At 44.2% G+C, this 14,596-nt stretch overlaps 1 protein-coding gene across 1 annotated transcript; it reads right to left on the reverse strand.

The window, feature by feature from the left end:
* Positions 1–749: 749 nt before the first annotated feature.
* LOC101763637 lies at positions 750–3,672 on the reverse strand. Its single transcript, XM_004962945.4, has 3 exons — positions 3,044–3,672; positions 2,128–2,475; positions 750–2,020 (listed from the first exon to the last, which is right to left on the reverse strand). Exons 1-3 carry the CDS (start codon positions 3,449–3,451, stop codon positions 1,394–1,396), a joined length of 1,383 nt encoding a protein of 460 aa, XP_004963002.1. The 5' UTR covers positions 3,452–3,672; the 3' UTR covers positions 750–1,393.
* Between the last annotated feature and the right edge of the window lie 10,924 nt (positions 3,673–14,596).

The following is a 14,596-nucleotide window of genomic DNA, read 5'->3' on the forward strand; positions in this document are numbered from 1 at the left end:
ATTTGGAAGACCGGAATTGGAAATGTGGACACTTTACAGAAATCCATATGAAGGATTGGCTTCCACAAAATCTGGGGAAATTTTACGAGATCCAAATCCAACGCTGAGAGATGCGATCCATTCCCAGTTGCTCCAACGGTCATGATGCAAGCTAACGCACTCGCACATCTGGAGGGAGAACAAAAAAAATTCTGCAGGTACTGATGCAGAGGTCCAATCTTCAAGAGTTTGACTCAACAAGGAGCTAGGGGGGGTGAGAGTACTCCTACAAGTACTTTATTTAGTTTTAGACAATGGTCTCTTCTTCCCAAGGAGAACACACAGCCCTAAGAATAAAGCTATTCCTTCCATGAAGAAAGATGGGGGCAAGCAGGAGCAAGGCCATCAATGCCAATGGCATGAGGGTGATGGCATGGCCATGGTGCTGGAGCCTGAAGCTTCTCAGGGAATGGAGCACAAAGCAAAGAGATACTCCTAGCAAAGTGGCAAAGCTAGCTATCACAGCTCATAACAAAGATAATACTTGTATATATATGCATCACAGCACCTGAGGTGAAGCACATGGGGACCCCATGTCATCATACTAATGAATCATACTCCCCAGCATACTCCAGACCAAAGTTGAATGCAAGCTGGGGGCAAAAAGGGCTACATTGGTGCTGCATTATGATACTGATGACAATTTAACATTTCAGGAAGCTAATGATATGGGCTTTAGCATACAAAAGGGAGAAAAGAGAATAAATGAGTGCACAACAAAAAAACAATTCAAGCCATGATATTCATAGAAGTTTTGGCTTACATCAAACTTCTGTAGAATACAACCACCATCTCATACTAAATAAGAGAGATGTGAAGGAAAAGGGTACACAGCCTGACCCCCATCAGGACCACCCACAGCTTACATAATTCCCCCCCTAAAAGTTAGTTTGACCACAGACTATCACCAACCCAACCGTACTGGACTGCTGCTAATTAGACTCAACGACGATGAAATCACTCTCAATTGCCCGCGAAGAAATCCTTCTTCCTCGCTGGCCTCCGATGATTAGTGTGACTATGACAGAAAGAAGCACCACCGCCATGATCCGTATCATGTGGTTAGATGGAGAACACCCACGGTTCTTCATCCATGAGGTACCGACAGAAGAAAGACACAAGTTACAGACAAGACTACCTACTACCAAATCTCAGGATGAGATCAGCCAGGATTCTTCACACAAGGCCTCCTCTGGGATATGGAAGGCCATGTGAGCGCCTTAAGCTTCCTATTTACAGAGGATACTTGGAATGGTAAAGCTCCAAATCCTCCTTAGCTCTTTGTTTCTCTACCCTACATCCATCAAAATCAGTCAGTTGGAATGCAAGAAGCTGAGTATGGACGGGCTACCAATCACTTGCAGTCTAGCTGTAGGGCTCCACTCCACGCAACGTTATCATCCGCCTTCTCTAGAGCTGCAACCTTAGCACGATGGCATGGGAGAAGACCGACCTTGCTCTTCTCACCTTGCGGAAGCTCAACAGTCTCACTGACAGATCCAGACTTGATATCGGTGGGCGGGATGAAACAATCCATGGAGAGGCCAGGGACATTGAACGCAACCTCCTCAATACTCCATGCCTCCTCCATACGAGTCTTGGTGTGGCTCATAGCCGCCTCCCCAAAACGGAACAGGGTCACGGCTGAGCGCCCAGAATGTGCAATCATAATGCCCTCAACTGGACGGTAGTCCTCGATGAAGGAATTGATGGTAGTCTCCCAGTAAACTGCATCTCCTCCTGTTGTTGACTGGATTCTGGTGAGGTGTGAGTCCTCAAGATGGACAAGAAGCCCGGTCTTCTGGCTGAAGTACCCAAAAAGGACATGCCGGATGATCTCTGCAAGCCCCTCGCTGCGCGCTCTCAGCATCTCAGGATCAGCACACAGCTTCAGAATGAAGCAATCCTCCCCATTCACCTTCCTCTCGCCAATGCACCTTGCACCAGCAAACATGCTTGCTGCAGTCAACGGATCCAAACCCTACAGAGACAAGGAAGAACAATTTTCAGACAGATTCAGGCTCCTTCAGCACTGAGACAACACAGCTACAGACATGGTCGTGAAACCGGTTTACACCGCCGTCATACCTGAAGAGCACGGCGCAGTGGGCGAACAGGGCCCTTGGCGGCATGCGCGCCGAGCCATGGTGTATGGCGCCACACAAGCTTGCCGTTGCAGCCGGCGTGCACCTTGCTCCCACCGACGGCCAACTCAATGTACCACATCTCCGGGGCCATCTGCCACAGCACGAACCGGCCAGGCTCAGCCCGTTGCGCCGCCATGCGGTTCCTCACGACACGACCACCGGTCTCGAACTCAGTAGCCACCATCCGCACCTTGCCCATGGCGTAGGCGTTCCGGATAGAGGAGAGCAGCCTCTGCCCCCCGGAGGCAGCTAGGTACTGCTGCAGGATGTACTGCGCCGACGAGGTCTCCTGCGTAGAACACACCAAGAACTCACTGTTACACAGTTGTACTGGTACACTAAAGAACCAAAATTTACAGCGAATAGCTCAGCTAATCATTCTTCAAGCGAATAATTCCCCAGAAACGATTACTGCAAATGGACGCTGCCTGTCATATCACAACAGGTAAGGAAAGCTACCTTTACAGCCGCAATGTGCTCAGATGCCAATATTTTAGGAAATGCATGTAATCCCCCAAACACATCACATCAAGAACCCATTTTTACAGTGTTTTCTGTTTCCCATCCCCTAGGGAGCCAGCAAACAAGCTTAGTGGAATGTATGTCAGAGGAAACATCAGACAAAAGCTTCCCCCCTAACAAACTGAAGCAGAAGCTCAAGAACGCAGTAGAGAAAAAGACAGCAATTCGAGCTAGAAGCAGGCACATTCAGCAACCAAGAACTCAAATCTTGACGCCGAGACTCCAAAACACACAATTTTTCGGATTGGGAATTTCACCGAGCACCTGATTGAGTTCAATCTAGCGCAAGAACACGCACGCGAGCGAAAAGCAGGAAGTGAGCAGCTGGTTCTTACAATGGGGGTGTCCTTGATGCTGAGGTGCGGCAGCGGCTCGGCGGCGCAGACGTGCACGGGCGCGAGCGGCGCGCCCATGACGCCGAGCAGCAGCCTGAGATCGTTCCGCCTGGCGGCGCCCGCGTCCGCCCCTGCCGGCGCCGGCGCGCGCGCGAGCTGGAGCTGGCCGCGCACCCACCGGCCCCACCCCTCCCTCCGCACGCCACCGCCGCCCGCGCCCGGGCCGGCCTCCGGATCCGGGCCCTCCATGAGCGGCGCGAGCGCCTCCCCAGCTCCTCCGGCCACGCGCAGTGCCGCCGCCACCTCGGCCGCGTTGGAAGCCGACCGCCGCCGCGCCCTCGCCGGCGACAGCCCGCGCGCCACCTCCTCCCGCAGCGCCGAGAAGAAGCCCTGCTTCTTGGTGTCCATGGCGGGGGCGGCGAGGAAAGGGAAGACAGGGACCTGTTCGCGAATAGCGGAAACCTCGAGCACCCCCTGGAGAAGGAGCCCCAGGCAGTTGCGGTGTTTAACAAAACAAGGAGCTTGGGGGCGTGGAGAGGAGCGCGTAATATATGGGAAGATGAGGGGGCTAAGCGGAAGAAGACAAGGAGGGAGGGGAGCAGAATGGAGGCGCCGACTGCGTGAAGCAGCGGGAGTGAGGACTGCGAGGGGGTTATACGGTTACCAGTGGACTGAGAGGATTCTCGTCACCGTCCGGTGAGCCTACCGGCATATTCAGCAATGGTACCTGCAAGTGCTGGCTTTTGGGCTTTTGGAATGCAGCTGTTCTAGGGTTGCAACTTGCAACTTGTGCGGGTTTTTTTTTTCATCTTCTTCGTTTTGGTATGGTTATGGTATGATTTGTTTATTTCATGCCTTTTCATGAGAATTTGGGATTTGATTAGAGACGTAAGGCCTAGAAAGGCATGAGTTAGAGTGTTCAGATTGTGATTCGAATGAGATTGTAATAGCTAAATACGAAAGGTGGGTTATTTGTAACAAGGTGAAATAAGGTTGGATTATGACACTTCGTAATGTTGTGCATGATGGGAGTGATGTTACGTACATTTGTATTTGTTCGGACAATCTTATCCTCGTAAAGTTTAGAGCGTGATAAAATAGCAAGCGCGAAATCTTTAAATATCTCTGCTTCAAGCTCATCGATGTTGACCAATATCGATATGATGCGGACAACTTCATACACATTCCTTTGCCATATTTGCAAAGAGACAAGAATAAGTTGATCTACATCAACCTTGTCCACAAATTCTTCGTCACCTCCAATCTGGCGGATATATAACCTCCAATCTAACAGATACATACATCATCACACGTAGATATGACACAAACTCCTAACATGAGTTATCCTCCAGCTTTGTTTTTCCAGCAAATAGCTTTGCTTCAGCCCTTGTTTACTTGGCCAAATTGGGAGGTGCCAAATTACTGTAGCAACACTGTAGCGTTTCGTTTGTATTTGTGAATTATTGTCCAAACATTGACTAATTAGGCTCAAAAAGATTCGTCTCGCAAAGTACAACAAAACTGTGCAATTAGTTTTTAATTTCATCTACATTTAGTACTCCATACATATACCGCAAATTTGATGTGATGGGGAATCTTCTTTTTGCATAGTGCTAAAGTTGGGAGTTGGGAGTGAAGTAAACAAGAGCTCAGTTTTTTCCTTGCACAAGTGGCGACATCAAGCGACCGTAGCTTATTATAAAAAAAAAACTGTAGCTCCACAGAGAAGAGCAGAAAAGAAAATGTCAAAAAGGCTCTAGGCCTACCTCAGCATCTCTGTCCCTTCGTGAGGAGAGCAGAGCCACTAGCCAGCCCTGCCATGTGGGCTCGGGTCGCTCCTTGACGGCGCCGTTAGCGAAGCTTCTGATGCCCTGACGGCAGCTCGCACGGAAAACACACCTCACCGTTAGTGGACGTGATCGCACTCCCCATCCCTTTACTCCGTTCCCATTGGCTGGATGGAGTAGCAGCCACTCCTAATCCAGCTTAGATTAGATTCACATAGGCTTTAGTTAGCTTTAAGCAAGTGGCCTAATTACCTTTGCTCCTCTTTAATCACGGCCAAAGCTCAAAGAAGCCCATATGCTATGATGCTCTTTCAATTTCCCACTTTTGTTTTGTGGAATAATGCCGCCTTACGCTCTGACGAGAAAAATATACGCGTTTTTAAGACCGCCCATTAAGTGTGAAACGGCCTTTACGAAGTTAATGACAGCTGAGCAAGGAAGAACATGAGATGATGACAAAGTTGAATTTGCTACTAATCACTGCACCTAATGCTCATGGGTTGAAGTAATATAATGTAAGTTTTAAAATGGTTTTTTCCTACTAGTTACATGCACTAAGTAGAAAATTAACTTGCAAGAGGGCGTGCAGGCTTCTTGGAACTTCACTTCCGACCGTTAGAGGGGATCAGGGAAACCAAATATATTTTCAGCGACCTCGATGCGCACGGAGATGATGAAATTAGATCCCGTCAAAACAATCTCGGTTGTCGGGGGGGGGGGGGGGGGGGGCGCTGACAAGTGGGCCCGGTAGCAAAACGACATGGGCGACACATCTGACAATTTGGAGTTACTTATAGTTCGGTCAGATTATGTTCGTACGCACTCGGAATCAGTTTAGAATTGGCAACTTGTACGGGCTGCGCGCGCGCGCGTGTGTTTGGAGTGCACGAACTTGGATTATTTTGCGTTTGTTCAGGGTCATTACCTATATCCTGAAGGTATAATTTCTCATGAGCATGCGTGGTATGTTAATCACTCTGTTTGGTTGTTGATGTCACTCCGCAGCATGATGACACGGTAGGGCACAAGCAGCACAAGAGTCCAGTTGATAAACTTTTGCAGGAAACCGATGTAGTTTAGGCCCCGTTTGTTACTTTGACTTATTTTTAGCACCCGTCACATCGAATCTTTAGATACTAATTAGAAGTATTAAACGTAGAGTATTTATAAAACCCATTACATAAGTAGAGGCTACACAGCAAGACGAATCTATTAAGCCTAATTAGTCCATGATTTGATAATGTGTTGCTACAGTAAACATTTGCTAACGATGGATTAATTAGGTTTAATAGATTCGTCTCGCCGTTTAGCCTCCATCTGTGCAATTAGTTTTATAATTAACTCATATTTAGTTCTCCTAATTAGTCTTCGAATCTTCGATGTGACATGGCCTAAAAATAAGCAAGTTGAACCAATAGGGTGCACAATGTTTTTTTATTATTAAAAACTAAGATATCACACAGGCTTTTGAGTATATGGTAGGATACATGTAAAATTAATTAAGTTGTTTAGTTGGACACTATTGATTTAAAAATTACCAGCTGATAACTTTATGTAAAGTATTTTTTATGTGTTTATCTTTTGAGAGCAATCGGCGGTAGTTTCTACTTTTTAGCAACTGTAAAGTGATCAGAATTTGGAATTAATGGGGATGCGGCAAGATATATATCGAATTATATTATATATAAGCATGGGAATGGAAATGGAGTTCGTATACTCCATCCGTTTCAAAATACAGATCGTTTTAATTTTTGTAGATACAAAGATTTTGTTACGTATCTAGACATAACATAACCCTATACTTAGATGCATAGCAAAATCTATATATCTAGAAAAGCTAAAAACGATCTATATTTTGAAATGGAGGGAGTAGTTGAGAATAGAATATCAGTATCGTTGCCAAAACTGTCTTGGTTGAATGGTTGTCAGCTCACAAGTGGGTCCGTCGGTTGAGCTGACTCATAGGCGACATAATTTTCAAAAAAAGGAAACCCATAGGCGACATGTCTGACAACAGGAGTTCCATATAATTCAGAAAGATCTTATTCGTAAGCACTCAGAATCAAGTTCGAGTTATATTGGCAATTAGTACAAGGCAGTGTTTGGCGTGCACGAACAATACATATATAGTATTTGCTAATTTTACGGGTCATTACCTATCCATGAGATATAATAATCGCTTAGAAGCATGCGTGGTTGGTTAATCAATCTGTTTGGCTGTTGATGTTAAGTAATCAAGCTCGACGCCGCAAGGGCATGATGACAGTAGGGTCACAAGCAGCACAAGAGCGCAGTTCGTGGATCTAAATCTTGCAGGAGGCCTATGCATATAGTATAGTCCACTCTATTTTTTGGCCTATACGGACTTTAATTAACAGCACACACATGGTCTCTGAACATGAGCAGAATATATAATCAATAGAGTTGATTCAGTTGACTACTGAAATTTTAAAATGAACTAATAATGTAATAGTAAGCACAATGTATTTTTCATGTGCTTAATTCTGGAAACAAATAATTTATGATTGTTTAAGAAAGTTCATGGTAACCATAGTTGACATATAGAATATATTATTAGTGGTTATAAAAGAATAATTGTAACTTTTGCTGTAGGCCCTCAAATAAAGCACTTCCAATCATCTCTCTCTATTTCAGTGGTAGTTGTAAAATAACATAACCAGGTTTCTGGCTTCAAGCTGGAATTTTGTATTTTCCTTTTTATTTTTGCCAATTAAGAACATGATGAGAGTAGGGTCACAACAATCACAACCAACAAGATGTGGTAGAGTACTTATATGTCGTTCAACACGCGGTATTTTTAGCTTAATTCGGATACAGACTTCGGCTAATAATCAGGCATCAGGTACAGATGACTTGATTTAATTATGGTCATATATAGTTAGTTGAGATAGTTTAGTTGACCCTGGAAATATATAATGATCACTAATTTAGTCACTCAATACATTTTTCATGTGCTCGTTTCTTGGAATCAATAATGTGTATATAGTCATTTAAGCAAGGGTGGGGTGTCCACATTGATTGAACTGGGATATTGCTAATAAAGAATGAAGAAGCACGATATATAGAGCCACTTCAGGATTAATTAGTGGAAACAGTAGGGAAAATAAGCTAATTTCCCCCACAATTTCTCCAAGCATCTAATAGAGTCTCTCTATTCCACTGATATCCGAAATAACCGGATAAGTATCTAAGTACCATCTAGAAACAATGCCAAGCCACACAACATGTTAGAAAAGAGGAAAAATTCGCAATAAAAAATGCGCACTCCTTTGTTTTTATTGATTAATGCATATAATATTTAAACAACATCCAAGATACCAAGAATTGTTTTTTGACATGAAGATACTTGAATATTAATGGAGAAGATAGCGTGATGGGGCTTCACCAAAATTAAGTAGCCATTATAATGGAAGGGGTAACTTTCACTGTGGTTCATCCAAGCATTTCAATCAAATCTTTCTGTTTCATTATTGACTTGTCAAATTAAGGCAAACAGATATGTATAAGGGCCACACACAACAACAGTGACACATTCACATTTTCTTTACTAACCCTGTTTCAGTATCAGAATAAAGTTGGTATATATAGAGCATTTTCTTTTATGTTTTACTATTCTTGCAGACAACTGAAGAACTTAACTTTTAACGGTTTGCATACATTCATAAACATGTAGCTTACTCCAAAACATTGAAGCTCATCACCCTATAAATAGCATTATTGAACGGGTGACAGGACCTAACCCTTTTCAATTTTCACACGAAAATCATCAATCATTTGACATCAGCGATGACAGAATGGACAACGATCCATCATGTGTGGTTTGTGTGGGTGTGCGTGCTCACGACCATCATTGAGGTTTCTTTCAGCCCCAACTGTATCAAGATTTCGGTCGCCCTCAGGCCATTGATGAGCAACGACAGTGACACCTCAGGGTTTAATGCTCTCGAGAGTGTTGGGAAGCCACTATCAAGCTAGCTAACCAGGAGCGTGCATGGAGATTAGTAAGCAAACCATTATGAAGCTATTAGCATGCATGACAGCTCCATCAACCCTACACACAAACATTATATAGTGTATACATATACTGTTGTGTGGGCCAAGTTAGTAGCTGCCAAAAAGTTGTGGACCTAATTATGCATGCATGCAACCAATATGGACCTACTAGTATATTCATAGGGTTAATTGTGGAAAACCAAAACTGTTCAGGTAGTGTCACCATTCATGCATTCAGCAAACTTTTTATTTTTTTGGATTGATACGGCAACTACATGAATAACCTTAGAAACAAAAAAAAATAGAAATATTTCACTGTCATCATTTGAAAAGAGAAAAAGAGAAAATGCATTTTCATTATTCTATAATGAAAGAATAATGAAAATGTCATGCTTTTTCTCTATGGAGAAAGGTGCGAATTTTTTTCACACATTTAATTTCAAGTGCAGATAGTAAATTTTCGCTCTCTCCAATAGCAAAAGTAGTTATGGTTTTTTAGAAAGGAATTTTTGCTGATTAGAAGTATGAAAATTAGTCCATCGTCCTAACTTCTGAAAAAATTGTTACTCTTTATATGATCTTGGGGGTGAAATGTTCTTTACATAAACCATGACATTTTAATTTTATCTATTCCCACACTAGGCATTGCCCCTTCTTGATTCATTAGTAATCTTTGTAGACGTTTGAGATAATTGAAGCACATTTGCGGCGTGAGGGTAAGTTGCGTGCATTATTTAGGGGTACAATGTGTGCATGCCATCCTTGTGATGGGAGAAGAGAAAAAAGTTTCGATTTCCTTGATAGAAGAATAAATGGTTTTAAATTGGTGGAATATGCGACTTCATCCCTCAACTTTGCTTTGAAGGTCAAGTTCGTTCCTTAGCTTTCCCAGAGGCTATTTCGGTCCTCCAACTTCCATTTTTGGATTCAATATAGTCCCTTTTCCTAGGTGCTCATCCACGTTTGTGCTCATGGAAATTAAAGGACTATCCTTGTCTTGAGCATGTTTCATACAACTCAATGATGGGTGTTCCAATGTTTCAAAAGAAGGGGTACTCCCTTGCAGACAAACAGAGGTATTTGTGAATCACAAATTTGTAGTCACTTTTTTTTGAAGTTGTTGACGTGTGTGCCAACATGGACAGCGCCCAGTTAGCGCGAAGAACTATATTGAACCTGAAAATAAAAGTTGGAGGACTAAATTAGCGCTCGTGAAAGTTGAGAAATGTGACCTTTCCGGCGAAATTAAGGGTTGGAATCGCTTATATTTTTCTCTAAGCTAGAACTAGCTTGCGGTTAGTTAATACTAGTACGACGTGCAAAGTACTGAGGGAGTACAGTGTGTACGTGCAGGCAGGTTGTATTATCAGTGTTGATAATCTTCAGATCATGAATGCGCTTGCACGCAGAGGTACGTACGGGCATGCTACTGTGTAGAGGAAACATGGGGATTTAATCCATGTAACCAACTTGGTACGCACGATGAATCGAGTTACCGGCGCTTTATTTAAGTGTGTTTAAGTCTTTATTAAGATGCTTGGTTGTTCATCTTGTACGTGCTAGGGCGCCAGTTAAGTACGGCCACCCCATAATGCAGAGAGCTGAAAAGTAGCTAACTAACTTCACCGACAGCGACCTCCTTTTCTTCCCAACCCATGTGTTGATGAATCCCATATGCAACAAAAATGGTGTTTGGAAAGTTTGCTCCCTCCGATCGGAACCGCAATATAAGCATTTCAATTTTCGAATGCTCTAGACATGCTTACGTTCGTGGATAGAGGGCGGAGCTTCTCATAGCAGTTCCATAATTCCCAATCCAACTACCGTATTGGAAGAGTTGGTAAAAAATAGTGCTCCAACAGACTCCCTTTACTTTTTCCCTTTTCTCAATAATTATTGGAATAACCTAATACTCATCTCAACTCACCCTAAATAAAGGAGGAGTTATGACTCTCCCAAGATGGTATTCCCTTCATCTCAAATTACTATTCGTTTTGGCTTTTCTAGATACATAATTTTTCCTACGTATCTAGACATACATATATCTAGTCCATAGCAAAAGCTATGTATCTATAAAAGCCAAAATAAATAGTAATTTGGGACGGAGGGAGTAGTTGGATTGGGATGAGATTATTAGAAGATTGCAAAAGTAACTCTCCCAACAATAATAAAATGGATATTGAGATATCCACGTAAACTAGTTATTGAAAAATATTTATTGGGAGGCTGGTGGAGATGCTCTTAGAGCTTATCTTCTCTGTTTTTTGGCAACAGATTCTATATAGTTAAATATCCAACATAATTACTTCAACTAATTTAGGATGGAGGGAGCAGGTAACATTTTCTTTTTGTCGAAAACATATTTTACACTTTGGGTAAGATAGGTTAAAGCTTAAAGTAAACAAGTGGTAAAACCCAAGGCGCGGCCTTGGCTCGGTAGTTCATCCAACGTCATCTCCCTTGAAAAGGTCTTGGCAATGAATAGCCTCACGCTCGCAGCTGCTAAATGCAAGTGATTTCCATCCTAGGTACGGTGCACGAATCACGGCACTTTACTGTGTCCTGCATGTTCATTTACCGAAAGAGACGTACGTCAGGTACGCCGCGGTAGTTCAGTAGCCGTAGCAATGCAAGGTCGATCGATCGTACGGGCAGATCGAGCCAGCTACTTACTCCAGCTGATGAGCTGATAGGTCAAATTAAGAATTTAAGGCCATGCAGGGCCTGCAGGAGAGGTCGGTGCAGCGAAAATAAATCAGGAGAGGCCCTGCACGGCCGCCTCTGCCCCGCGGCCTCGCAGTCCCACCCCAAGGGCTGCCTCTCTACCTTGTCACACCGTCGCTCCTCACTGCCACTGTGAGCGAGCAGAGGAGAAGGAAGGGGGCAGCAGAAGGAAAGCGGAGCGATCCGATAGCCGTCATATGGGAAAGGGAGAGGAAGGAGAGGAAGAGGGAAGGGAAGAGGAGGCTGTCCTGGTGCTGGTGGCTGGAGAAGCGGATAAGGTAAGGTCGGAGGAGAGAGAGGTTGCGGACAGACGTGAACTCATATTTGATAAAAATTTCAAGTCCGCAGATACTTCTTCACTGTCGGGTTGTTTAACGAACTGGTGGTGAAAATCAAATCCGAGCATCACCGACGGACTGTGGTTAGAACCGGTGGTGATATCTGTATTTCCGACAGTGATGCTCCTGCGCTGATGACCACGTGTGTAGTAGTGCCTATTTCTTAGATACACATGGTGGAAGAGAAAAGTCGACGCAAGTGCTCACATCATCTTTAACAAGGGTATGGTCCTCTGTAACCAAATTAATCAACATGTGCCCACGACCTTTCGCTACAACCTCGCTCTGCACATTGTGTTGGTCCGAAATCAGAATGTGCGCGTGCCTCTATGCACGTAGCACGTACCCATCGTCTTCTCTGCTCCCTCCCATTTTGAGCACATGAACACTCGGAGCGTGACGTGCATCCATCGCGTACACGGTCAGCTAGGTACTGTGCGCCGACCCCTCTCTCCATCTCCCATATGGTCCCTGTACATGTCGTTGGGTGTGTGATGTGTGCGTGCACGGGCCGGGCGTGTATGTTTGTTTAGCATGCGTACGTCTGGTCCTCCATGCATGAAGGTCGATGGAAGCTAGGGACCATCGCCTGTGCAGTGGACGCAGAAAGAAAGGTACCGGCACGTAGACAAAAGGGAGAAGAAGAGAAGCTGACGAGTGTGTGTGCGTGCGTGTGTGTGGCTCCTCTGAGCTCGTTGAGCTAGAGCTGATGAGCTGTGATGGATGTGTAGTGTTGGAATGGACGTACGTGCTGCGTGCCTGCGTCGTCGTCGTCGTCTTCTTCCGTGCATCCATATGTGTCACCAGTTCACCACAGCTGGCTCGAGGTGACAGTGATAACGCTGACATGCATGGAGTTAGCTAGCGTCATCAAGTGGCAACCGACAAATTTACCCTAGCTAGAGCGCTAGCTGGCTGTTGCATTTGCATCTAACTAGGTAGCATATACACGTAGGTACAAGGGAGATCGATTTGTCATGTTCGATAGGATTCTGTTGGATTCCAACTCGTGAACAGCTATAAGCAGCAAGTTAACCCGGAGCATACCTCTTACAAGAAAGCCCTTGCATAGTTGCATGCATGGTTCTGTGCTTACGGCCCCACCCGTCATCCAGTAATTAACGCCGAAAACTGATTAAGACAACACGACAACTACTGGTACTCATCCCAGCTAAATGCAAGCCTAGTGTGTGAAGAAATTGTACTTTTATAATGAATGGTATTACACTGTAATTTGGAACTGCGTGTATACAGAAAATAATGTCATTTGAGTGGGCTTGTGATATAATGGCTTTTGACAAAAGTGGCGGGAAAATAGCTAGGAAGTTTTTGGTCACTTGAAAACTGGACACTTCCATATGAATTATAGCAGCTTCTTATTTTCTATATAAACATATACTAGTTATTTAACCCTAGTGCAGAGTTTGTGTATATAAATTCATAAGCAGGAAAAAAAATTCATGTAATTCTGTCTTAATTAATCCGGTGAGTATTTTTTTTAATCAGCTCTGATGCACGTGCAACTGCCGGCACAATACAGCCCAAGATCGAGTATTACAGACAGGATGATTACAACAGACATTAGACGTGGTATGTATCCAAATACAATGGTCCCCGGGCCGAAATTCGTTGCATCTCTTCAATGTCCCATGAGATTCGAAATCATGTCTAAAACAAAACAAATTTTTGGCAAGATCAATACCAAGACAAGCCTACGCAGCGACAGTGCACATGTCCTGCTGGTGTACGTGCCACGATGACAAACAACCGAATAAACTCTTTTTACAAGATTGTTTTCCAAGAATATCGTCGTTCTAACAAATATTGGGCGCAAGCTAGCTGAAAGGCAAGGACGACGACGACGACACTGTACATGTGTCACCATGGACAAGAAGAGCACTGTGCTACCGAAATGGCCTGCGTCACTAGCTGCGTGCATGGAATAGATCGAATTCGACTAGCCGGTAGCACACATGCCACTCTACCTGGTAGCTACAGCCTGCAGGGTACGTGTGCGATAGAGGGCCACACCCACACCCCCCCTCTCTCGGCTCCAGCGTCTACGTGTGCGCGTGCAGTGTGTGTCGAACTCTCCATGGATGCACTGCATGGTCTGGCCCGTGCTTTATTCTTTCCCATGCATGATTTGAGTCAAGGCCTGCAAGAAATCAAGAATAGCTGGAGAGACCTGTTCACACTTCACACTACTCTGTAGCCCTGCACTAAAAAAACGATCTATAAGGGCGTCCCCTTTTTTTCTAGGAGTTGGTCGCACCTACAAAATGGGGTGTCACTGTAGCATCAGCCCTGAAGAGCTATTTGCAGGGACGGACCATGGAACGATCCGCTCCTGGAAATGGATGCTATTTCCAGGGACAGGCGATGGGTGACCCGCTTCAAGAAATCACCATTTTCAGGGATGGGTCATCCTATCACCCGCTCTTGGAAATATAGATCCCATTTCCAGGGACGGGTGACGGCATCACCCGCTCCCGAAAATGATTTCCAAGGGCGGGTGATGATGTGGCCGGTCCTAGAAATGGTCCTATGAAAATAAATTCATAATTTTTTCATATGATCTCGGATGAAGGTAAACTTTATATCAAAATTATATAGCTCGATAAGACCTAAAACTTTGTAGTTCAAAATTTTTTCATTTAAGATTGTTTAGTACTTTAAAATATCATTAT

This window comes from Setaria italica, chromosome III (genome assembly GCF_000263155.2).
Source record: "Setaria italica strain Yugu1 chromosome III, Setaria_italica_v2.0, whole genome shotgun sequence".
NCBI lineage: Eukaryota > Viridiplantae > Streptophyta > Magnoliopsida > Poales > Poaceae > Setaria > Setaria italica.